Source organism: Oncorhynchus masou, chromosome 31 (assembly GCF_036934945.1).
Source record: "Oncorhynchus masou masou isolate Uvic2021 chromosome 31, UVic_Omas_1.1, whole genome shotgun sequence".
Classification (NCBI taxonomy): Eukaryota; Metazoa; Chordata; class Actinopteri; order Salmoniformes; family Salmonidae; genus Oncorhynchus; species Oncorhynchus masou.
In genome coordinates, this window is record NC_088242.1 from 69,603,168 (window position 1) to 69,628,714 (window position 25,547).

The 25,547-nt window shown below is 41.1% G+C and overlaps 1 protein-coding gene across 1 annotated transcript in view; it reads right to left on the reverse strand.

Moving 5' to 3' along the window:
• The window catches only part of LOC135524999 (semaphorin-3D-like), a 71,147-nt gene that overhangs the window by 32,722 nt on the left and 12,878 nt on the right, over nt 1-25,547 (reverse strand). The window contains exons 2-8 of the mRNA XM_064952793.1: nt 18,924-19,165; nt 11,241-11,401; nt 5,941-6,003; nt 5,694-5,813; nt 5,502-5,595; nt 4,646-4,774; nt 1,469-1,605 (exon numbers count right to left, since the gene is read on the reverse strand). Coding sequence (XP_064808865.1) covers nt 1,469-1,605; nt 4,646-4,774; nt 5,502-5,595; nt 5,694-5,813; nt 5,941-6,003; nt 11,241-11,401; nt 18,924-19,113 — 894 coding nt within the window. The 5' untranslated portion in view covers nt 19,114-19,165. The remainder of the gene's footprint in view (nt 1-1,468; nt 1,606-4,645; nt 4,775-5,501; nt 5,596-5,693; nt 5,814-5,940; nt 6,004-11,240; nt 11,402-18,923; nt 19,166-25,547) is intronic.

Here is a 25,547-nt window from a genome sequence, read left to right on the forward strand (position 1 = left end):
TAGAGACATACCCAAAGAGACTGGCAGCTGTAATTGCTGCAAAAGATGGCTTTACAAAGTATGGACTTTGGGGGGGTGAATAGTTATGCACGCTTTTTTTGTGTGTCTTATTTCTTGTTTGTTTCACAATAAAAATGATTTTGCATCTTCAAAGTGGTAGGCATGTTGTGTAAATCAAATGATTCAATCCCCCCCAAAAATCTATTTTAATTCCAGGTTGTAAGGCAACACAATAGGAAAAATGCCAAGGGGAGTGAATACTTTCACAAGCCACTGTAGAACCTAAAGAATGGGTAGGTGCAGGACCAATGTGGGACTGGACCAACTATCCTACTGTCATCCTTACAAGAATATGAGGTTTCACGTTAAAAACGTTCACATGCGAAAAAAGGATATGCAGTTTTACTCGTGAAAAACATTTACATGTAAAAATCACGTTTGCCTTTTTACATGTAAAATAACTCCACATGCGAAAATCTTACTTTCACATGCAGAATTTCAAGTTCACATGTGAAAAACAATCACATGAAAAAATCTAATTTACAGTTTCATATGTGAAGCACTTTCACGTGATTGTAAGAAAACTCCACATTTACTCCACAATTTGTGAACAAAGAAAATGTAAACAAACACTGTGTAGCCTAAACACATGATTCAAAGTATAATTTTGATATCATGGATGCATTTATAGTGTAGTTTATTGAGAGTGGTTAAATTTCTCGCGTCCCATCCCTCAGATTTTTGCCAAAGCTGTTGGGGGGACACACTTTGTTAATATTTACATGCAGTATTGCCACTATAAACACCTTTAATAGAGTCATAGTGTTATTATATGACGCAATCCTCTAGTGAGGGAGTTTTGTGTCATTAATATCAAGTAAAGCTTCTGAAGATGAGAACAAAATGCTTAGTATTGCAAAAAAAAGAATGATATTGAAAGCAAAACATAGACCCAAAAGTATTGTTAGCGAAACAAAATATTGCAAATATATAAAAAAAACAACGCTTCCCTCTTTCCTGCAATTGTCTGGGGAGAAACACATCCCGAGTTGTCCACACATGTCTGAAAACCATGTGTTTTTCACATTAGTTTGTTTCATTGTCTTTTTTTGTAAGGGCGTACTTAATTCATACACCTTAACTGCTGTCCTGGGACCTGACATTAGGCTGCCCTGTCAGCCAGACAAAACCACAGGTTAAACTTTAATTTACCCTCTTTGACAGCAGTGGTCCTCTCCTCTGTCAGCAGATTACACAAGAGGAATGTACCAGGAAGTATCCTCCCAGGGGGGTTTAAGTATATCTGTGGGAGAAGCGAGCTCTATAGCAGTGGACACAGATCTATCACTGTACATGTGCCCTGTTAGATGTCTGTCCTCCTCTTCGCCCCTTCCCTGACATCTCCCCAAACCTTCCCTCACTCCTCACCTTCGTTCTTTCACCATTCTACAACTCTCCCCTCTCTCACCTTGCAGACACGTGCGACGCGGGACAGGACACTCTTATCGCTCCTGTCCCGTGATGACTCTCGGAAGAAGAAGTAGATCTTGTCATCGTCAGGGTTGTAGGTGTCGGACACAGGGTGAGCTGATATAAACCTGGCCTCTAGAGTGTGTGTGAGAGAGAGAGAGAGAGAGAGAGAGAGAGAAATAGAGAGAGAGAGAAATAGAGAAATATAGAGAGAGAGAGAAATAGAGAAATAGAGAGAAATAGAGAGAGAAATAGAGAGATAAATAGAGAGATAAATAGAGAGAAATAGAGAGATAAATAGAGAGAGAGAGAAATAGAAAAATAGAGAGAGAGAGAGAGAGAGAGAGAGAAATAGAGAGAGAGAGAGAAAGAGAGAAAGAGAGAGAGAGAGTTATCAAAGCAGCATTGTTCATTTCCAGTCTGACCCTATGGACACAGCGGAGCGTCTTTTAGAAGTTAGAGTTAGCACGCGCCTCAGTCTCCTCGGAGCACCCTGATTTATGAACGCTAAAATACCTCCAGACAGAGCCATGGAACAGAGGAAAGAAACTAGACAGAGTGAGAAAGAAAGAGCCGTGATCTGGGTGTTACAGTAACATGACATCAACCCTGGAAGCCTCTCGGTGAATTCCTTAAAACAGTCCAATGTAGGCCTGCTCTCACACACACTACACATAGTCACTGTACGTTAGGTAAGACTGTACGTTAGGTAAAACCTCTGACACACACGTACACAGTGACAGCACGTCTCCAGAGATCTCCCTCACACCCTGCCCATGGCTCTGAAATGTGGTGAGTGTGTGTCAGGAGTTGGAAACTGGTGACATGTTTTGATCCATGACAAACGTAGACGAGAGTGATTCATAGAATAGACAGAGAGGAGTGTGTATCATAGAATAGTACTTGTAGTGTGTGTATGTAGAGCAGGGATCTGTGAACTGTGACACACTGTAAATCCCCTAGTAGGTACAGTACGTATACCCTGTACAGTAGGTTTGGTGTCTATAGTGTGGAACTTGTGTAAAAGTCATAAATGAATAACTGGACTGTTTGCTTTGGGCAGGAATGCCAATAACCTCCCACAAGCCCAAAATGAGAACATAAAGCAACTCTGTGTATCAATGGAAAGACTGGGAAGTAAAACACTCAATGACAAAACTAGCCTATGAATGAACTCACCTGCTTCAACCAATCCTTATGTACCGAGACTGAGAGGAAGGATGTATTCTAAAGAACCAGGCCAACGGTTACTGAGATATAATGTCATGCCACAATGAATGGCTCTACAAGCCGATAATTCACAGCTCTACAACATGCGTGTGTGTGTTTGTGTGTATGTTGTGTGTGTGCACAGCAAATTGTCCAGTGTTGATTTTTCAATGTAACATTTCTAGTGTTGATTCAGCAGTTAATATCACTCTCTAAGAGTGTAAAATAACCCTCAGTGTTGGTGTTAATAACCAGAGTTATTGTTTTACACTGTAGAGAGTAAAACAGTCCCATCAAAGCTACACCCATCATTACCATATTTTCTAGCATGCTCTAGTGCAGGCCAATTTTCTTTTAAGAAGTTTTAAATATCTGTGCTTTTTGTATTGATTGATTGATTGATTTATTAATGTTATGCAACACAAATATAAATAACATACATTTTTCTAAACTAATCCAATCGGTTATTTATATTTATTGTGTTAGTTACTGAAATGGTTGTTCCAGTTTAAATGGTTTAGATAGCCTTCTTGTAAATTTTCCTAACCCTGACAGTCATTCTGAATGCAGGTTATGGGTGAATAAACTGTTGGATATCCTAATTCTGACTGGATTCCAATAGGATTTACACATCACTTTGCATGCCAGCTTAATGTGACTTGCAGGCCTGATGTGGCCTGTAAACCAGGATTTTCACAACACCACTGAGTTAGGGTAAAACTAGGCCATCAAAGTAAGGCCTTGTGATGACTATTCAGTGCTTGTTTTCTCATATAAACTACAATTGTAGTGAACAGTGTATAATATTAGCAACCAGGAAATGAGATAGTGATATCTACATTGGCCACTTGCCCTGATATCCACGAGATAACAGAACCAAAGTCAAAACAGCTTTTTTGACCACAGATGCCTTCCCGGTGGGAGAAATCAATAGGCGAATATCACAGCCAATCACAACACTGGTGGATAAGTAATACTGTGAAACACTATCATTTTACTATTACTGCAGATATATTATGGACATTTTCTTAAATTACAATGCAAAAATATACTATGTGTAGCAACTTTAATTACCAGCCCCTAATAATATCATGCTTGGACAACCTGGGATACAAATGCTAGTTGGTGGCCACATACATAGGCTTATGGTACGTGGCCTTCAGATTGCAGGCCTGCTTATGGGTAGAGCAAATCAACTGGCTAGGTACTGTCTCAACAGTTATGAGAAAGTGTGGAGGAGAAGGTGCTTTTTGTTTCCTTAATAATTATTTTTTTTTTTTACCTTTATTTAACCAGGCAAGTCAGTTAAGAACAAATTCTTATTTTTAATGACAGCCTGGGAACAGTGGGTTAACTGCCTGTTCAGGGGCAGAACGACAGATTTTGTACCTTGTCAGCTCGGGGGTTTGAACTCTCAACCTTGCGGTTACTAGTCCAACGCTCTAACCACTAGGCTACACTGCCGCCCCTAATAATAATGCTGCAATATGTCACTTTTTGGGCGACCCGACCAAATTCACATAGAAATTTGAGTTATAGATCTGTCTTTGTCATTGAAAGCAAGTCTAAGAAGGGGGAGATTGGTTCTTATGTGCACCTTTTTCTATGCCTACAATTCTTAAGTTGAGTTTTTGCGTTTTTTACTTTTGGTTTTGTACGCTAGTTTCAAACAGCTGAAAAAATATATTCCTGGTTTTGGAAAACATATTTCACTGCTGTTTAGATGGTAAAATGATTCTCTACACTATACTTGCTTATTTTGTCACATAACCGGAAATTAGGCAAACTACTATAATTTTAGCAACTATGAAATGCCGGAGCGATTTATTCATTTATTCATCTGCATAGTGCATCTTCAACGACCTTCGAAATGTTTGAATCCTTTATGATGTAATGCTATTTGTGGATTCAAATTAAGTATTTACAATGTGTGTATGTGTGTGTATGTATGTGTGTGGGTGTGTACCGTTGATCCAGTAGTCCTCTGAGATCTCAGTGCGTATATAGTGCTGGTCAGGGGGTGGGCCCAGGGAGCGGGTGAATGTTGTGTCTTTACCCAGGAAGTCTGATGCTGTGCCCGCATACAGGAATTGATCTGCAACCAGTCAGACAAAAGGAGGGTTAGGCCTGTACCAGTGATGATGGGGGTCAAGTAAAACTGTAAATGTGAACCTATTAGAGTAACCAGCTCAACTAAGATAAAAAGGAAGAAAGCAAACCTGAGCAAAAACTATTAGTCAATCGCTCTAAAATGTGCGTCATGCTTTCAGTGATGTGACATTCTTTGGCAAAACCAGATTTCTGAAAGACGATATGCTGAGCAAATATGTTTCAATGAATCTAGCCTTGACAAAAATATGTCTAATAATTTAGGAGTTGGCTTAGTAGATGACAATGTCTTTCTTACCTCATCATAACAACACACACACACACACACACACACACACACACACACACACACACACACACACACACACACACACACACACACACACACACACACACACACACACACACACACACACACACACACACACACACACACACACACACACACCCTGGGGATAGCAGAGAGAATCTTGAGGGAGATACTATGTGAGTGTTTATAGTTCCATGCCAAGTATAAATTGTTTATTACATTCAGACAGAATTCTTCAAGAGGGCTTTCCTTTTTTATTGTAGAGGGCTTTTGAACACTAGGACATGAGAGAGAAGATGTTAGGGCTGAATGTGGGTGTAGAATGGTATCAGGGTGGGGCTGAGTTTCTGTCAGTAGGTCTAGGTTAGTAAGAAGAGGACATTATGATGCGGCGTAGTCTGACCTGTGAGCACAGAGGTGAAAGGTTGCCTGGGGTCGTAAGGACATTTCAGCCTCCCAGACTCCACTGTACCGGACAACAACTGGAACACACCCTCCTTAAGAGAAAAAGAGAGAGAGTGAGAAAGAGAGAAATACTGTGTAAGTAAGCAGTGTGTGCTGTGTGTGTGAGTGTGTGTGTTCTCCCCGACTCTACCTCTCTGTGTCCTGAGATCTCAATGAAGGCACAAATGGGGTGGAAGGCTCCTGTCCCACAGGCATAAAGATGGGTGTGGTTATAGTTGTGGAGCACACGCACAAAATTGCCACACTCCAACTGAGAGTCAGAAGAAAGGAACCAAGAAGAGTAAAATATTTTTGGAATGTCATTTTTTACCCGAACAGTGATTTTATTGTCAATGTGAATTAAACAAGGCTTCAGGCTTTTTCCAGACTGTACTCACATGAGCACTCTTGCCGGCCAGTTTACACATCTCAACTCTGTCTCTGGGGGCTGGCCAGCTGATCTAGGAATAGAGGGACAGGGAGGTTTACATGACAGACAACACACCACAAACAATACCACTGATCCTGCATCAGAACCACACAACTCAAGACATAAGAACAAAGCATTACGTACAAAAACCTGAGAGGAAACGTATGTCAATCAGACAGGAGTCAGCCTGTCCTAACAGTGATCTTAACCTCACTAGGGTAGGGGGCACTATTCTCCCCTCCGGATGAGGGGGTGCCCAAAGTAAACTGCCTGTTTCTCAGGCCCAGAAGATATGATATGCATATAATTGTTAGATTCTGATAGAACACACTCTAAAGTTTCCAAAACTGTCAGAATAATGTCTGAGTATATCAGAACGTATATGGCAGGTGTAAACCTGAGGTAAATCCATCCAGGAAGTGCCATTATTTTGAAAGGGTGTTTTTCCTTTGAAAGCCTATCCAGCAGGTAAAGGGTTATGAACCCGATTGCCTTGCCAATGGCTTCTACTAGATGTGAACAGTCTTTAGACATTGTTTCAGGCTTTTATTCTGAAAAATGAGTGAGAATGATAACATTTAGTCAGTGGATAGTGAGATGGTTCGTCTTTCTTATTTTTCTTTTATAATGACGACGCTATTGTCCGGTTGAAATATTATTGATTATTTAGGCTAAAAACAACCTGAGGATTGATTAGAAACACTGTTTAACATGTTTCTACGAACTTTACGGACACTATTTGGAATTTGCGCCTGCCCGTTGTGACCGCATTTGCAACATTGGATAACTGAACAAAACACGCCAACAAAATGGAGGTTTTTAGATATAAAGAGGGAATTTATCAAACGAAACAAACATTTATTGTGTAAGTGAGAGTCCCGTGAGAGCAACCATACAAAGATCAACAAAGGTAAATGATTAATTGTATTGCTATTTCTGACTTTCGTGACTAATCTACATGGCTGCGAACTGTTCGTAATGTTTTGTCTGCTGATCGCTGTCCTCAGATAATCGCATGGTTTGCAGTCGCCATAAAGCCTTTTTGAAATCTGACACGGTGGCTGGATTAACAACACGTTAAGCTTTAATTTGATGTATTGCACTTGTGATTCCATGAGTTAAATATTTATAGTAATTTCTTTTTAATTTGACGCTCTGCAATTTCACCGGACGTTGGCCAGTTGGGACGCTAGCATCCCACCGGCCCCAAAGAAGTTAAGGGGGATAATGTTCTGTGTCCCTTGTACTGTATATATACTGTATGTAGCTGATGTTCATACAAGTGTTATAACTGGTGTACATGTTCACCCCTAACCCGCTACCAAGGAGCGACATCACTGGGGTTACACAGACTCCACACATCCCCCCCACACATGCATATACACGCACTTACGTCAGCGTAATAGGATTCCATAATATTGCCTCGCTCCATGGAATTCATACAAGTCTTATGATTTGAGTACACAGCACATTACAGTACAGTATAGTACATTTCAGGTTTGGGCAAGAGAGGATTTTGTCTTGAGCTGGATTTGAGAAACCCAGTAACATAAATCCTATACCACCAATCAATCAATGCATTAGTTTCACAGCGGGAGGATCGGGTCACACTTGACTTCACAATCTGCAATGTACCTGGTATCCACTTAGAACTCGGCATATCATGTGGTTACTTGTTGGTATCTTTGGAATTCATTGCAATAGCTACAATTTTTGCAGCAGGTACCACTTTGTCGCAGGTAAGTAAGGATTATGTTGAATTCCATTGTACCCATAGTGCAAATTCAATGTAGTCATAGTTGTAAATACCATGTTCTTACCAGCTGAAATTGTACAGTAAGATGTGTTGCAGACTAAGGAAAATGAGACACACCTGTAAATGTGCACTCTGTGTGTTGTCTGAGTGTGTCTAATGTTCTGTCTATCTTATTCCTAGCTCTATACTGAGTATACCAAACATTTTGACCTCAGGACAACCATCAAATAGTTGGGGCAAGTGACATCAATAAGTGATCATATCTTTTACCTGCATTCATCTGGTCAGTCTATGTCATGGAAAGAGCAGGGTGTTCTTAACGTGCTGTACACTCACATTCACACATCTCTACGACAGAACAATCTAGTCTAACTATCTGGCCAGTATCAGTATCAATGACCAGAAATCAACAGTTAGAGAGCAGCACTCAGACTTACAACAACCCGATAAAGATCAAAGAAACTTGACTCGGTCTGGCGCAGGGATCAACCACAGCTGCATAAACAACACTCACCTCTACTACAGCACATCTAAGCGGAGTATACCAAACATTAGGAGCACCTTCATAATATTTAGTTTCACCCTCCACTTTGACCTCAGAACAGCCTAAATTCGTAGGGGCATGGAGTCTACAAGGTGTCGAAAGTGTTCCACAGGGATGCTGGCCCATGTTGACTCCAAATACGGGGAACTGAGCATATGTGTCCTATTTGCAGCTATGTGTGTGTGTGTGTGTGTGTGTGTGTGTGTGTGTGTGTGTGTGTGTGTGTGTGTGTGTGTGTGTGTGTGTCGGTCTAGGTCAAAGTCAAGGTCAACAGGTAGACAGCTTGATAGACAGACAGAGCACTGTGTTAATTGACTGGTGCTAATTCCATCCACTCTACAAACTCTGCCCACTACTACAATACATCACTGATTACGCTGCATTCCTCACAGATCCACTCCACATAGCTGTGTCAGTAGTCATGTGGAAGATATGTAGCACAAGCACAGTCAGGTTTAAATGACTACTTAAAGTTGGTATTTGGCATTTTATTAGGATCCCCATTAGCTGTTACAAAATCGGCAGCTCCTGTTCCAGGAGTCCACACAAAACATGAAACATAATACATAATACAGAACATGAATAGACAAGAATGGCTCAAGAACAGAACTACATCCATTTTTAAAAAGGCACATGTAGCCTAGATATCAATGCATACACACAAAAACTATCTAGGTCAAATAGGGGAGAGGCGTTGTGCCACGAGGTGTTGCTTTATATGTTTTTTTGAAACCAGGTTTGCTGTTTATCTGAGCAATATGACATGTAAGGAAGTTCCATGCAATAAGGGCTCTATATAATACTGGACACTTTCTTAAAGTCCCTAAATGTTCTGGACTTGGGGACAGTGAAAAGACCCCTGGTGGCATGTCTGGTGGGATAAGTGTGTGTGTCAGAGCTGTGTGTAATTTGACTATGCAAACCATTTGGGATTTTCAACACATTACTGTTTCTTATGAAAAGAAGAAGTGATGCAGTCAGTCTCTCCTCAACTCTTAGCCAAGAGAGACTGTCATGCATAGTACTTATATCAGCCCTCAGATTACAATTAAGATAAAAACGTGCCACTCTGTTCAAACTTGCACTGCTTTTCTTTCATAATTTTTTTGTTGTTGCATGAATACAATTTCTCACTGTTCAATTGTTGGCATTTCCTGCCTATGTTTGCGCACGCTGCCAATGAAATTAAAATAATTGGCAACATCAAATGGTTTTGTGATGAATAAGCCATCTGACGTGGATCTGATGTGGATGATCTTGTTCCTGTAGTGTTCGTAAACACCCTGGTAGGTTGATTAATAACCTGAACCAGATTACAGTTACTGGTTACAGTAAGAACCTTCCTCTTGAGTGGACAGCTTGATGAAAACCAGTCACTATTCAGGTCCACAAGAAAGTAGACCTCTCAGTTTACATCACATACACTATAAAGAATTTCACACATACTATTTAGATACTGACTGTTAGCACTTGGTGGCCTATAGCATCACCCCAAAAGAAAAGACTTTAGATGTGCCAAATGAACCTGCAACCACTTCAGTAACACTTGACATGAAATATTTTCTAAGCATTACAGGGATATGGCTCTGAATATACACAGCAACTCCTCCCCCATAAGCATTTCTGTCTCTTCTACAGATGTTATATCCTTGTATTGCTACTGATGTATCATCAAATGAATTATCTAAGTGAGTCTCATAAATGGCTAATATATGAATGTTATCTGATGTTAGCAAGTTATTGATTTCATGAATCTTATTTCTAAGGCTACATATATTAATATGGGCTATTTTCAGCCCTTTCCTGGGTAGCTTATCAGAGATAGACATAATGTTGAAAAGCGCCGACAAAGCAAGAGAAAACAAATAGACATTTAGCAGTCCATTAATTAATTGGTGTGTGTGTGTGTGTGCTGCGGGGTTGTGGCTACGAACCCAAAGGGTTGGCTCAGATATAATGATGGGAAACTAAATCTATAGAAAGGCTACACTTCCCTTGGATTTCTTCACTTTTTATGGAGTTACAAAGTGGGATTCAAATGGATTTTTAACATGTTTTAAAGATGAATGAAAAATAAAACACTAATATACATTGATTAGTTAAATATTCGCCCCCCCTGAGTCAATAAGAAAAACCTTTAGCAGCGATTACAGTGGAGTCCTCTTGGGTAAGTCTAATAAGAGCATTGCACACCTGTATTGTGTAATGTTAGTCATTATTATTTTCACATTTCGTTCATCTCTGTCAAGGTGTTGGGGATCATGGCGAGACAGAAATGTTCAATTATTAACTTGACCATGCTTAAAGAGATATTCAGTGTCTGATTTGTTCTTGTTACCAATCTACCAATCACTGTCCATCTATGTAGTTGAATCTGTGCTTGACATTCAATACTTGACTCAGGGACATTACAGATGTTGTATGTATGGGGGATAGAGGAAGTGGTAGCCATTCCAAAATTATGTTAATCCCTTTGACATTATGGAACATTCTGTGTAGATGAATGAAAAAAAATACAATGAAATCTATTTCAATCCCACTTTTTAACGACACAAAATGTGAAAAAAGTTCAAGGGGGTGTATACTTCCAACCTATAGGCAATGTAGCCGAGAATATTGGAGAGAGTTGGGTGATTCCCTGTGTGAGTGTGCATGTCTGAGGTGTGGCAGTTTGTGTCTGCATGGGGTTATAGCTCGTCAGCTGTTAAGACTTGAGTTCTGCCCAGGGCTTCTTCTGGAGAGAGATACTATACTGTCTCCTATAGGTCCAGTTCATACCCTTTTTTGCACAATCAGGCCAAATTATACTGTGTTGACTTAGATATTTTTATTTCTACATTGTCCTTTCCCGCACAATTAAATGTATCTGGATATTTGGATAAAGATTGCACTCTTTATCCTGCATATTTAAAATTCCCTGCATAATTAAAGTAAATGGTTCTCTAGAAAGGTTGCAGGTGTAGCATACCTTCCTGGGGGCTCTACTGAGGTGGTCAGGGTCCAGTAGGTAAACTGAGTCTCTGGTTCCCAGCAGCAGCCTGCCTCTCTCCTCATCCAACAACACAGAGTGGGAATGGAGACCATCAGTAGGACTCAGGAACACTGATACACTACCACTCTGGACCAGCTCTGAGAGAGAGAGAGAGAGAGAGAGAGAGAGAGAGAGGTCAAAACACACAGGAATGCATGCAGACTTTCATACACATATTCTGTGGCATGGAAAAAAAGGTTGGTTTGGTTCATCAAGACTTAATAGAATACACTTAGTTTAATGAACCTGGACACTATAAGCATAGTTTGGAGAGACTTTTTCTAGACAGAGACAGGGTGTCTAGAAACAGGTCATGGATGTCTGCGTGTCTTGGCATGAGCTGAAACTGTCTCACTGTTCAACACCTTAACTGAGCAAAGAGAGTGAAAATCCTTCCGTGCGTGCGTGCGTGCGAGCGAGAGAGAGAGAGAGAGAGAGCGAGAGAGCGAGAGAGCGAGAGAGCGAGAGAGAGAAATGGTCATTCCTCATCACCTCTCCTACAAACACACAGAGACGTCAGCATGCAGACTGACAGAAGAGAAGCTAATGCATGGGCACGCTACACTCACATTACAATAAGGGCATAATCAGATATTACAGTGGGTTTTATCTTCAGACAGTGAAAGTGTTAAAGACGTCAGGATAAACCCACATCGACCCACAGTGTTACTGTCTGGCTGTAGATGGAGAAGGAGATGAGCAAAAGTGGGTTTGTCTTCAGTCACCGCCATACCTGCATCATTATCAATAACCCACCATCACCATTGTAACAGATCGCTGTCACCCCAACATATCCATACCTACAGTATACATCATCCATCATCTTCACTAAATGTCCGGATGGTTAAACCTGACCATTAAACTGATGTCACATGTCTGTCAAGACTAGTTTTAGATTAGACCCTGACCAAAATGACAGTTTGAGTTCCAGGGGGGGAGCCTTCTGAATAGCTCTCATACAAACATGATGTTATGCACCACATACAAGACTATTATTCCTCCAACAAACACTATGCATTCGGGCGGGTAGAGTTCTCCTGGTATCCTCCAAGTTCATTGGACTGCCAGATGGTGAAGCGTGATTCATCAGGCCAGAGAACGCGTTTCCACTGCTCAGGAGTCCAGCGGTGGAGAGGTTTACACTCCAGCCGACGCTTGGAATTGCACCTCTTGATCTTAAGCTTGTGTGGAGCTGCTTGGCCATGGAAACCCATTTCATGAAGCTCCCGGCGAACAGTTCTTGTGTCGACGTTGCTTCCAGAGGCAGTTTGGAACTCGGTAGTGAGTGTTGCAACCAAGGATTTTTACTCGCTACGCGTTTCGGCCAGAGGCAGTTTGGAACTTGGTAGTAAGTGATGCAACTGAGGATTTTTACACCCTACGCACTTTAGCACATGTGGCCTACCACTACTTGGCTGAGCTGTTGTTGCTCCTAGATGTTTCCACTTCACAATAACAGCACTTACAGTTGACCAAGGCAGCTGTCGTAGGGCATAAATTTGACAAACTGACTTGTTGGAAAGGTGGCATCCTATGACGGTGCCACGTTGAAAGTCACTGAGCTCTGGAGTAAGGCTATTCTACTGACAAGGTAAACATATGTTGTTCTGCCCCTGAACAAGGCAGTTAACCCCCTGTTCCTAGGCCGTCATTGTAAATAAGAATTGGTTCTTAACTGACTTGCCTAGTTAAATAAAAATGTATTTGTGGATGTATATTATCCATTTCCTATGATACAGTATATGATGAAATTGCAATATGTATGATATGTTAGAGTTAAGGGAAGAGTTAGCTAACATGCTTAGTAGTTGCAAAGTTGTTAAAATGCTGAAGTTGTTCGATTTTCGAACACGCAACCTTTGGGTTGTTAGACATTCATGTTATACGACCACCCAACCATCCTCCACTGCTTTTTGCCTTAATGCCTAATGTAACCTTCTGTCTTTTGTAACCATACCAAATGTAACATATCATACTAATTTTAGTCTCGTCAATGAGACCAGGCTATATGAAATCATACTTGGGAGGAAAGTACTTTTCTTGTTCAGGGTAATTGATCTGGGTGAGGTTTCCCAAAACCACTGTAGCTAATATGGTACTTTACTTCACTTGACAACCCAGACTCAAGCACACACACACACCTTCCCTCACCCCAAACTCCCCAAATTGAGGTGATGTTGACTTTATGTTTCTATGCTGGATGAATGAAGGCTGGTGACTCCCGAGATCTGGGTGTGTGAGGGGGTCACTCTGAGAGGTTTGACACTGTGATTAGCCTGAGGGTGTGAATGCTTAGCGAAGGTTACTCACTACCAATATTTGAACTTTTAGACCCCTCCCTTGCCCCCTAATACCTCTTCTTACACACACACACACACACATCACCCCGACGCACTCACCTTTCTCTCTCGTTCTCTCACTCTCTTTCGCAGAAACACACACACGCACACGCACATACACACAGAGCCACTATGCCCTTTCCACACTAAACCTACAGAGAGCTTAGCCGTGCTAGCCCTTGGTTAACTCTGTCATTTGCTCGGTAAACACACAGCACTAGGATCCCAGGGATAGGCCCAGCTTAGCCTCACTGCTAGCACTTAGCTTATCGCTGAGCTCCAGCCATGACACCTCCCCCTTTCCTCTGCAGTCTCTCCACAGGCACCGTTCAGCAAATCCTGATCCCCATGGAGTTCTACTGGTTTATTTGAGTTAGATAGCATTTCACGTCGGCTAGTGGCTAGCATCAGGCCTTAAGATAACCCTACTGACGGACTGTCTGTGTGCATGTGTAGCGGTTGTGCGCGTGACAGCTACAGCGCCACAGCCCAGGGTGTGTTCACAATATGGTGACTAAGAGGCTTCCTCTCCTCCCCACCCTATTCTCCGAGGATGGGAATCAACAGTGACAGAGAGATATGTTTCTGCGTATGATATACAGATGAATATCCTGCAGGGAAATACATTATAGTTTTGATCTCAAGTTTATCGGATAACAGAGTTAAAACACTGAGATCATCAGTCAAACTTAATCACTGTCATGTAAAACAGAATGACATTGGAATGTTATAACTATATAGGGTTGGAGGGTTAACACTCCCGCGATACTGTACAGGAACATTGTGTAATATCACAGCGCTATCGACCTGAATCAGCTTGGAAAGATGTAAGACATGGAAGTGTTCCCCTGGCAAAGAGAGATGGATTTACAGTTGAATATAATTCAGGGCTATAAAGTAAACTGCTTGTCTGGATCTGGATCAGCATGTGGGTTATGGAAAACTTGATTTACATGAGTGGGAGGGCCAGTCAGATTAACTCTGTAGAATATATGCCTGTATTATTATCACAAGACAAAATGTCCTAATACAGGATTTCCAAAACTCCTTGCTTCACATTTAGTTGTTTACACTAGCAATACACAGCTGATTCAAATAACCATCTCATCATCAAGCTTTATTTTAATCTGGTGTGTAGTGCTATGGCAAAAAACTAAATGTGTACCCAGGGGGGACCCCAGGACCGAGTTTGGGGAACCCTGTCTTGGATAATATTATCATATTATCGAGGATGGCGTAGCAGTTCAGACATCTTTGTCTTTGTCTTGTCGTGTCCCGTGTACATTTTTTTTTTCTTTGTATATATTTCGTCCCTTACCTCACCTCATTTGCAAACACTGCATATAGATTTTCTCTATTGTGTTATTGACTGTACGTTTGTTTACTCCATGTGTAACTCTGTGTTGTTGTTTGTGTCGCACTGCTTTTCTTTATCTTGGTCAGGTCGCAGTTGTAAATGAGAACTTGTTCTCAACTAGCCAACCTGGTTAAATAAAGGTGAAATAAAAAAATAAAACATAAAAAATAAAAATACATTATGGCCAAACTCCCCGTAGTTACGGCAAGGAGCCACTGGTACGACAGCAACACATGTACCCTCAAATTGTCTTCACAGCTCAACCCCATGACAGATTTTTGAAAATACACACAAAAAACAACAAAACAGTCTGCTGTGATAATATTTAGATTACATCAGGATTATTTAGCTGTGTGTGATTGGACGGGAGCCATACTGTAACCATTCATGTTATGGATTGATGCACCAAGAGCCTGAGAGAGGTTTCGGGCTAGAGCTAGGGCTGGGATATCAGTGAATCTTGAATGTTGATTGTTCTCCCTTTTGAAAAATTCTGAACTCTTTCACCTCTGAAGAAATCGAAGGACAAACGTTGCTTGGTGGTTATAGAGAGGAAAGTACACTGCGAATGTGCTTTCTGAACTCCAGTTCATTCAGCCAGGGATGATGTGTGTATTTGAAGTGTGTGATCATAAAGAGATGATGTTGTTTGAAGCATGTGGTCAATCAGGGATGAAGATGTTTTGGAGGAGTTTGTTCAATCGGAGATGATTTACTTCAGTAGAGTTTGACTTTGCCAACTGTATTTCAGAGGGGATGATGTTATTTTTTAAGTGTGATTTCAGTCAGGGACAATTTTCCTTTGATGGATTTCATAATACACTCTCAGAGCCTAATCTGACAACATTTTGAATATTTGAGTTTTGCTGAGATCTAAGGCTCAAGAATTCAATTGGCATGAAACAACGCAATCTGCAAAGCTGAACCTGCATATTTCTACAGGACAAATTGCTAAATAAATAGAGTGTTTCAGGAAGTTATTATTTCTACCACTATTTATGTACTACAATGTATTTATGTTGTAAAATAACAACATGTAAATGAGCTTCTATTTTCAGCGATGCTGAGTCTACAGGAGACTTGGCCAGGGAAAAGAGTTGGGGTTAGGGGGTGAGTCCAAGGTTGCAATTGGGATGCGGGGGTTTGTATCTGGGTTACAGTAGTGCAGGGGTTGGCAAAGACCGGCCTGTAATATATATTTTTTGCCCCCACAAGGTTTTTAGTAAAAAATGGGTTTTGGTCAAGAAAGACTGTAAAATCAACAGGAATTCAGCAAAAAATGTGTTCCCAAGTATTCCCACAAAAAAAAGAGACGTGATTGTGTCTCAATGCAATCAAGGTATCAAACGATAGATTGTATTTAAAACAAACAATGTTTGGGCTTAGTTGTGATTATTTTGCAGTGTAGAATTTAGTAGTATTATTTTCCGACCATTCGCTCCAACAAACATTGTCCCGTGGCCTCATCTAGTTTCCTACCCATGGAGTAATGAATGTGAACTAGTGACTGGGGACTTTATGTTGGGGTGAGGGTTTAGGTGTTAATAGTTAGATCAGGGTTTGGTGGTCAGGGTTGAAGTAGAAGTTTTGGGGGTTACAGTCAGACTAAAGCTTGTAATGAGGTTCTTATGGGTGGTTAGTGTGTTTGCATTATTGTAGTGTTTGTGTTAGAGTTTGAGTCATTTTTTGCTACGGGGTAGAATGGGTTTTTAGAGACCCTGTAGGGCTTAAAAACAAACACAGCCTCTAGTTTACCCAACACTAAACACACTGACACACACAGAGTACCACAGCTACCACACAGCCAGACCCATTGTGGTCCTGCATTGCTCAGTCGAAAGAGAAAGGTGCTTGTAATGCCAGGATTGTGTATTCGTTTCCTGGGGCCACCCATTCGTAAAATGTATTTACGCACAAAAATGATTTCGGGGATAAAAGTGCCTGCTAAATTGCAAAACAACAAAATATTTAAGTGCCTTTGAACGAGGTATGGTAGTAGATGCCAGGCACACTGGTTTGTGTCAAGAACTGCAACGTATCTGGGTTTTTCACGCAGAACAGTTTTCTGTGTGTATCAAGAATGGTCCACCACCCAAAGGACATCCAGCCAACTTGATACAAATGTGGGAAGCATTGGAGTCAATATGGGCCAGCATCCCTGTGGAATGCTTACGACACATTGTGGAGTCCCTTCCCAGACAAATTCAGGCAGTTCTGAGAGGCAAGAAATACTGAGCTACATACTCATTGTGTATTTGTAACAAATATAGAACTTTATAAAGCACATGTGTATTTAAAACAAATGAAATGTTTGCCTATCCATCATCACCACTATAAATGCTTCATAGATTTAACATGGTAACAGGGTATAAAAGAGATTTTCCTTACTGTAGAGACTAAAGCCAATGTTGAGGCTGAAAAGACTACAGTTATTGTAGTTTTACAGCCTGACAAATACAACCCAACCCTACGCTCTCCCTTTATTACCTACAGTGTGGACCACCCCACATAGCTCTCTCTGTTTTCAAGCGATCTTTCACACCTGATATGTTTTAACACAGCGGCCAAGTGATTGTTTATTGGTGTGTGTATTGGTACGTGTGTGTGTTCTGTTAACAATTGTGGGTTGTTTCACAAAATTATTACCTTTTGCATTTTTAAGTAGAAATTGTGCACAAATATTGCATTTTAAAAGCCTGTTATATTGAATGAAGTGTCCTTTAATATAGACCGTATGGAAAATTGTGCCAACATGCAGCATTTTGACATGTACCCTCTGTGAATCCTCTGCGACTTCTAGGAAGATTTTAACCCACTTAACAGCAACATTTCTCACGGTTTTCACCATAATTGTAAAGCCCTTATTTTGTTGCTTTGAGAAAGTAATTTCTAAAGATTAGTATTTATTTACTTTGATTAGGGATTCATTTTAAGGATAAAATAACTGTTCCTCATTTTAAGGTCAACCCTGTTACATGAACTGATCTCTCATTTTACTATGGTGAAACTATTGTACATCTAATAGTCAAATCATAGTGTAAATGCAGGTGAGCTGGTTTTACTTTTTTTGGCAATTTTCTGGTGTTTTGTGGTGGTGAGTGGGTTGAGCATGACATATGTCAACTCTGTTACCCATAGATAGACAGGCTAGACATTTTGTTCACAATTCAAAATGGACAGAACAAGCTTCCAATCCCTCTGTTACAAAGGCATCCACGGCTGATTTAAGACGAAATCGTCAACACTGTTACGGTCAACCCCGTTACAGTCAACCCCGTTACAGTCAACCCTGGTGCGGTCAACCCTGTTACTTTATTTGGCACTTACTAGGCATTTACTATAGTTTGCTTTTTTTACCAAGTTACACTAGTCAAAAGGCACCAAATTGCTGGACAGACCCTTCAAACTCACTTGAGCTGAAAAGAAAAGTGAATAATTCTAGAAGTAAAATGATCAAAAAGAGAGAGATAGAAGTCAGAACAATCAGCTGGACAGTGCGCCAGAGAATGGCTCATTTGCACATAATTCAACATAGCTACTGATAAAAATACTGCAGGTGGCGATGACAGAGAAAAAGCTGTTTGGTGTTTTGTACTTTCTGCATATATTATGTTCCACCTCTGTTGTCAATATAATTTTCTCTCTTTGTAGATGTGGCAGTCATTTCTTGCTTAGAGCATGTTGCCAGAAACCGTGCCAACTTAAAGTCAGGTCGTTGTTTCTCAAAATGTTGGTTCAGAACCTACTGGTGCGTCATAGCTAGTTCATCCTCCTAGCTAAAGCATCTATTAAAACTAGTATAATCAATTTAATCTGGTTAAGTCATATACTAAACATGATTATTTAATTTGTCCTAAACCATATATCTTTCAGCCATCAGTGCACCGACATGCTATTACTGTACCATAGCTCCCAGTCTCTTACCTTTGTAGCTGAGTTGGACTCTGGGGACACTCTGTTTGACACTTTCTCCAGAAGGCAGGAGGACCAGCAGTACCATCCCCAGAAGCAGCAGCCCTGGGTGGGCTAGAGACAGCTTAATCCTCCCTTGACCTCCAGTAAAGCCCCAGGACAGTCTCTCAACAGGCTCACACTCAGTCCCTCCAGTCTTCATGATGCGAAAGTTAATGTTTTCTTCTCTGTTCTACTACTGTTTCTCAACAGTCCTGCAAGAAGGAGGAGAGCAATGTCAAGGAGTTTGGGAGTTAACCAAGGTAAGTCGACTTTCTTCTCTGTATCTTCTCTTCTCTCTCTCTCTCTCTCTCCCTCTCTTTCCCTGTCTCTCCCTCTCTCCTCCTCTCTCTCCCTGTGTGAGTGTGTCTGTCTGTTCTCTGTGTGCGTGTGTCTGTGTTTGTGTGTGTGTGAGTATTCAGCTGTTTCTCCATGGTACCGTACAGGCATGTGTGTTCTTTGTACCAGGCCAACATCAGCTGTTACCTTTCCTACCTCTCCTTTTGTGTCCATCTAAATCTGTTTGCGCAAAACAGAAGGTCAGGCAAACAAAAACAGCCACCATCTTTCCACATACATCCTTCATTCTAAGGTCTCTTTCACCTCCCACCATCTTTCCACATACATCCTTATTTCTAAGGTCTCTTTCAACTCCCAACATCTTTCCACATACATCCTTCTTTCTAAGGTCTCTTTCACCTCCCACCATCTTTCCACATGCATCCTTCTTTCTAAGGTCTCTTTCACCTCCCACCATCTTTCCACATACATCCTTATTTCTAAGGTCTCTTTCACCTCCCAACATCTTTCCACATACATCCTTCTTTCTAAGGTCTCTTTCACCTCCCACCATCTTTCCACATGCATCCTTCTTTCTAAGGTCTCTTTCACCTCCCAACATCTTTCCACATACATCCTTCTTTCTAAGGTCTCTTTCACCTCCCATCTCTCCCTCTGTCTCTCTTTCTCATTTCATTCTGCACCTAAATGACTAAATTATTCTGGCCCATGGTTATTGCATTAGGCTGATGACCCAGTGTCAACTGTTCCTTTATGTCGTGATATAATTGTTCTAGGATCTTCATATTTCCTCACGCTGCGAGGTGAGAGAGAGGTGTCAAGACCGAGTTTAGACCAATAATACAGGACAGGATGGATAGAGCAAAGTGTTTAGGGGCAGCCTTAAGTCTGTGATTGGACACAGGCTAAATAGTAATTGTTAAATCTGTAGAAGGTCAGAGGTGATACTAGGGGTGAGACTAAGGGAGAGGCCTGTATGTAGGGCTGAGTATAACAATCTATTAATTTCCTTGCAGTGATACATCCTAACTAATTTCACATATCTCATCTAGTTAATGATTAACTAACCAATCACAAATGGATGCTTCAGAATGCAGATCCTCCCCCTCTCTTCCTCCCTCTTTCCCTTCATCCCTCTATCTCTCACTCTACCTCCCACACAGATAACATACATCAACCTGTCTAGGTTTAACATAAATAATGTCAGACTAAATACATGAATCTGATTAATTCTACAGACATTTTTCAAACCATGCAACAGCAAAAAAGAGCAAGATAGAGAGAGCAGGAGAGACAGGGGTAGAGAGAGAGACAAGAAAATGAAATGGAGAGAAAAAGAGAGAGGGGGGAGTGAGAGAGAGAGAAATAAAGAGAGAAAGAGGGAGGGGGAGTGAGAGAGAGAGAAAAAAAGAGAGAAAGAGAGCGAGAGAAAGAGTGAGAGAGAAAAAAAAAGAGTCTGAGGGAGAGAGAGAAAGCGAGAGAGATAGCGAGAGAGAGAGAGACAGACCAACCAACCTGCACATGTCCTCTATGCTCTCTATGTCCTCTATGCTTATTATTATTGTTATTGTTCAATATATGGTTATTTTAACCCCTGATTATTGTTGCTACTGTTGTATGTATGTATTATTATTTTAAATATGTTAATATTGTAAATATATTGTTAATATTGTAAATCTCCAAGGTAAGCTTTGGCAATATGTACATTGTTATGTCATGCCAATAAAGCAAGCAACAATTGAATTGAGAGAGTGAGAGAGAGAGTGAAAGACAGAGAGATAAAGAAAATTAGATAGAGAAAGAGAAAAAGAGAGCAAGAGAAAGAGTGAGAGACAGTGAGAGCAAGAGAGAGAAAGAGAGAGAAAGTACCGTACGACAGACCACGTATTCACCCTGCCCACCCGAACAAACAAACAAACAAACTAAAACAAAGTCTTCTCATGCTTTGTTGCCTTCAAAAAAGTGTTCAACTCAATTTGGCATGAGGGTCAGCTATACAAATTGATGGAAAGTGGTGTTGGGGCAAAACATACAACATTATAAAATCCATGTACACAAACAACCAACAGCACCCAGCCTCACCCTACTAGAATCTGAATTCAAATGTTTGCTGATCTGGTGCTTCTGTCCCCAACCAAGGAGGGCCTACAGCAGCATCTAAATCTTCTGCACAGATTCTGTCAGACCTGAGCCCTGACAGTAAATCTCAGTAAGACAGGTCCACGAATACAAATTCCATCTAGACACCGTTGCCCTAGAGCACACAAAAAACTATACATACCACAACCTAAATAAACATCAGCGCCACAGGTAAATTCAACAAAGGTGTGAACGATCTGAGAGACAAGGCAAGAAGGGCCTTCTATGCCATCAAAAGGAACATAAAATGTGACATACCAATTAGGATCTGGCTAAAAATACTTGAATCAGTTATAGAACCCATTGCCCTTTATGGTTTTGAGGACTGGGGCCTGCTCACCAACCAATAATTCACAAAATGGGACAAACACAAAATTGAGACTGCATGCAGAATTCTGCAAAAATATCCAGTGTGAAAAGTAAAACACCAAATAATGCATGCAGAGCAGAATTCGGCCGATACCCGCTAATTATCAAAATACAGAAAATAGGCATTCAATTATACAACCTCCTAAAAGGATGTGATTCCCAAACCTTCCATAACAAAGCCATCACCTACAGAGAAATAAACCTAGAGAAGAGTCCCCTAAGCAAGCTGGTCCTGGGACTCTGTTCACAAACACAAACAGACCCCACAGAGCCACAGGACAGCAACACAATTAGACCCAAACAAATCATGAGAAAACAAAAAGATAACTACTTGACTTAGAATTCACAAAAAAAGCAGAGCAAACTAGAATGCTTTTTGGCCCTAAACAGAGAGTACACAATAGCAAATATATCTGACCACTGTGACACCCAAAATTAAGGAAATATTTGATTATGTGCAGACTCAGTGAGCATAGCCTTGCTATTGAGAAAGGCCACCGAAGACAGAACTGGCTCCCAAAACTGGCTCCACAAAATGAGGTGGAAACTGAGCTGCACCTCCTAACCTCCTGCCATATTAGAGACACATGTTTCCCTCAGATTCCACAGACCCACAAAGAATTTGAAAAAAAAGACATTTTGATAAACTCCTATATCTATTGGGTGAAATACCACAGTGTGCCATCACAGCAGCAAGATTTGTGACCTGTTGCCACAAGAACAAACACCACTGTAAATTGAATCCATATTTATTATAATTTATTTTCCCTTTTGTACTATTTGCACATCATTACAACACTGTATATAGACATAATATGATATTTGAAATGCTTTTATTATTTTGTAACTTGTGAGTGTAATGTTTACCGTTGTTTTGTTTTGTTTTGTTTATTACACTTTTATTATCTATTTCACTTTCTTTGGCAATGTAATCATGTGTTTCCCATGCCATTAGAGTCTTAAAGTGAAAAGGAATTTAGAGAAAGAGAGAGACAGGGAGAAAGAGAGAGAGAAAGAGAGATCGAGAGACAGAGCTATGTGGAATTTATCCTTGTATTGTCAGAGATACACCACATCACTCTTGTTTAAACAAAATGGAATCAAAGCTGAGAGGCAGTAATTCATCCACAATACACACCCATCTCCCTACAGCTCTATATACTGAAGGGGATAACGGATTGATAGAAATGACTGGTGTTTACTTGCACCGACCGCCTCATGCCCTTTGGGCTTCTGTGCTACAAAGTACAGATAAAAAGCCAGCGCCTCTGCAGTATCTGTGTTGGAGAATGTAGTGTTAACAGAGTGAGAAACTCAAGTTTCAACAACTCGAGCTTCAACAACCCTCTTTGCCAACTCGCCACACTATTTTCAGAGAGAGGTAAAGCCCTATTAAAGTATTAAAGAGATGTCAGGTCAGATCCCCTATGTGCCTGGATAGAAAGAGAGAGCGAGTGTGTGTGTGTGTGTGTGTGTGTGTGTGTGTGTGTGTGTGTGTGTGTGTGCGTGTGTGTGTGTGCTGAGCCTTTGACATGCTGAATGTCTCTGGAGAATACGTAACTACAGTATGCCTCCATTACAGAAGACACTTATACTGAAGGGACCATTCAACAATATAGAGCGCATGAGAGGGAGAGAGAGAAAAGGGGGCACAGGGAAAGATGGAGGGAGAGAGAGAAAAGGGGACACAGGGAAAGATGGAGGGAGAGAGAGAAAAGGGGGCACAGGGAAAGATGGAGGGAGAGGAAGAATTGGTTGTCCAGCCAGTGCCATGCAGTTAAGCTAACATCCCTGTTTCCTGGTGGACTGCATTCTGTGTGTGTGTGTGTGTGTGTGTGACAATAACTGTTATCTTTGGCAGGGTGGGCAGCACACAGTGCAGGGGGCAAGGGGAAACGGTTATGATGGTGATAGTGACAGACCAAAGCTAATAGTTCTCACACACACACACACACACACACACACACACACACACACACACACACACACACACACACACACACACACACACACTGTGTAAAGTTCAGTTCTGTTATAGCTTGTGGTGTTCAGCTCGGCAAAATTATGTCTCATCCAAAATACAGCATTCCTCTTTGAACTATCCAACTGTTTTTGCCAAACTGTTCTCAACAGTGACAAACCCAACCCTAAAGCATGTCACTAAATATTCTAAATCCTGTTTCTACACCACCAGCCATAAGCAACATACCAGAGTCCCCAACAAATAATTTGGGAATCCTTGTAATGGAATGTCAGTTGTCGTGGATTGCTGATGGCAGTCATATACAGTGCCAGAGGAATGTTCCCTAGAATTGCTCCCTCTCTCTCTCTCCCTCCCTCTCTCTCCCTCCCTCTCTCTCTCTCCCTCCCTCTCTCTCTCTCCCTCCCTCCCTCTCTCCCTCCCTCTCTCTCCCTCCCTCTCTCTCCCTCCCTCTACCTTCCTCTCTCTCTCCTTCCCTCTGTCTCTCCCTGTAGCACTACCTCCAAAGAAAGACCACCCTGAGTAAAGCATTTAGAGACAATTGAGAGGAGGAGGAGATGGAGAAAGAAAGAAAGAGATAGAGAGGGAGAGAGAGAGAGCGAGAGCGAGAGAGAGAGAGAACAACAGGGGAAAAAGTTAGGGTTGAAAACACACACAGGCATGCATAAAGACGTTCATACACACAGTATGATGTAAGGAAAAAGTTTGATTTGGTATATCAAGAATTCATAGAATACACTTGGTTTAATGAACCTGGAAACAATGTAGCACAGTTTGGAGAGACGTTTCATAGAGACAGGCTGTGTGTTGAAACAGGTCATGGATGTCTGCGTGTCTTGGCATGAGGTGAAACGTTCTAATCCCTTGTCTCTCGGTTCAACACCTTAACTGAATGGAGAGAGACTGAACATCCATTGAATGCATGGTGTGTGTATGTGAGAGAGGAGAAAGAGGGAGCGAAACAAGGAAAGACCACCCTTGATAAAGCATTAGCTACCACTGAGGTACCCAGTAAGTAATCACATCTCTCCATCTATCAAGGACAAAGTGAATTAGACCTCCTATTACACACACACACACACACACACACACACACACACACACACACACACACACACACACACACACACACACACACACACACACACACACACACACACACACACACACACTATTCCCTGACCAAGGGCACAGACTTGGCGTAATAACAGAGCTAATTGGTTTTAGCTCTCAGGACTTGAGCTGTTTTTTTTGGCAACAGTCAATCATGTTTCTTTGTGCTGTTTAAGAAAGCATGTTGCGAGCTCCCATGTGGTTCTACTAGGCTAAATACATGACTGACACTATGGTATGTTGAAAGAATACACAACATAAAATATACTAACAGCATTTAAATGTTCTCTATTAGCTATGACTCAAATGACTGTATAAAACACAGTTAAGGGAGGAACATAATAAAATTAAGCTCAGAAGGCCCTAAAACAACAGTGTAACTTTAAGCAGGATTTCTCACAGTCAGTGTTGGTGCTGTTTTGTTCACAGTGTTAGTATGTTGTTTCCTCATTCATAAAAAGCCTCAATTGACTTACACTAACAGAACTGTGACGTGATGTCTGTGTAATATTGTTCACAAACGCTCCACTAATGTTTATTTTCAATTATTTCCACTAATATCATTGCCACCTCCTCTACTGTTTCACTCACCTCTTCTCACTCCTGAAGAGAGACCTCCCTGTTCTACTGTATGGGAACTGTTGTGTTTCACACACACATTTACACACACACACACCACAGACACAGACGCAGAC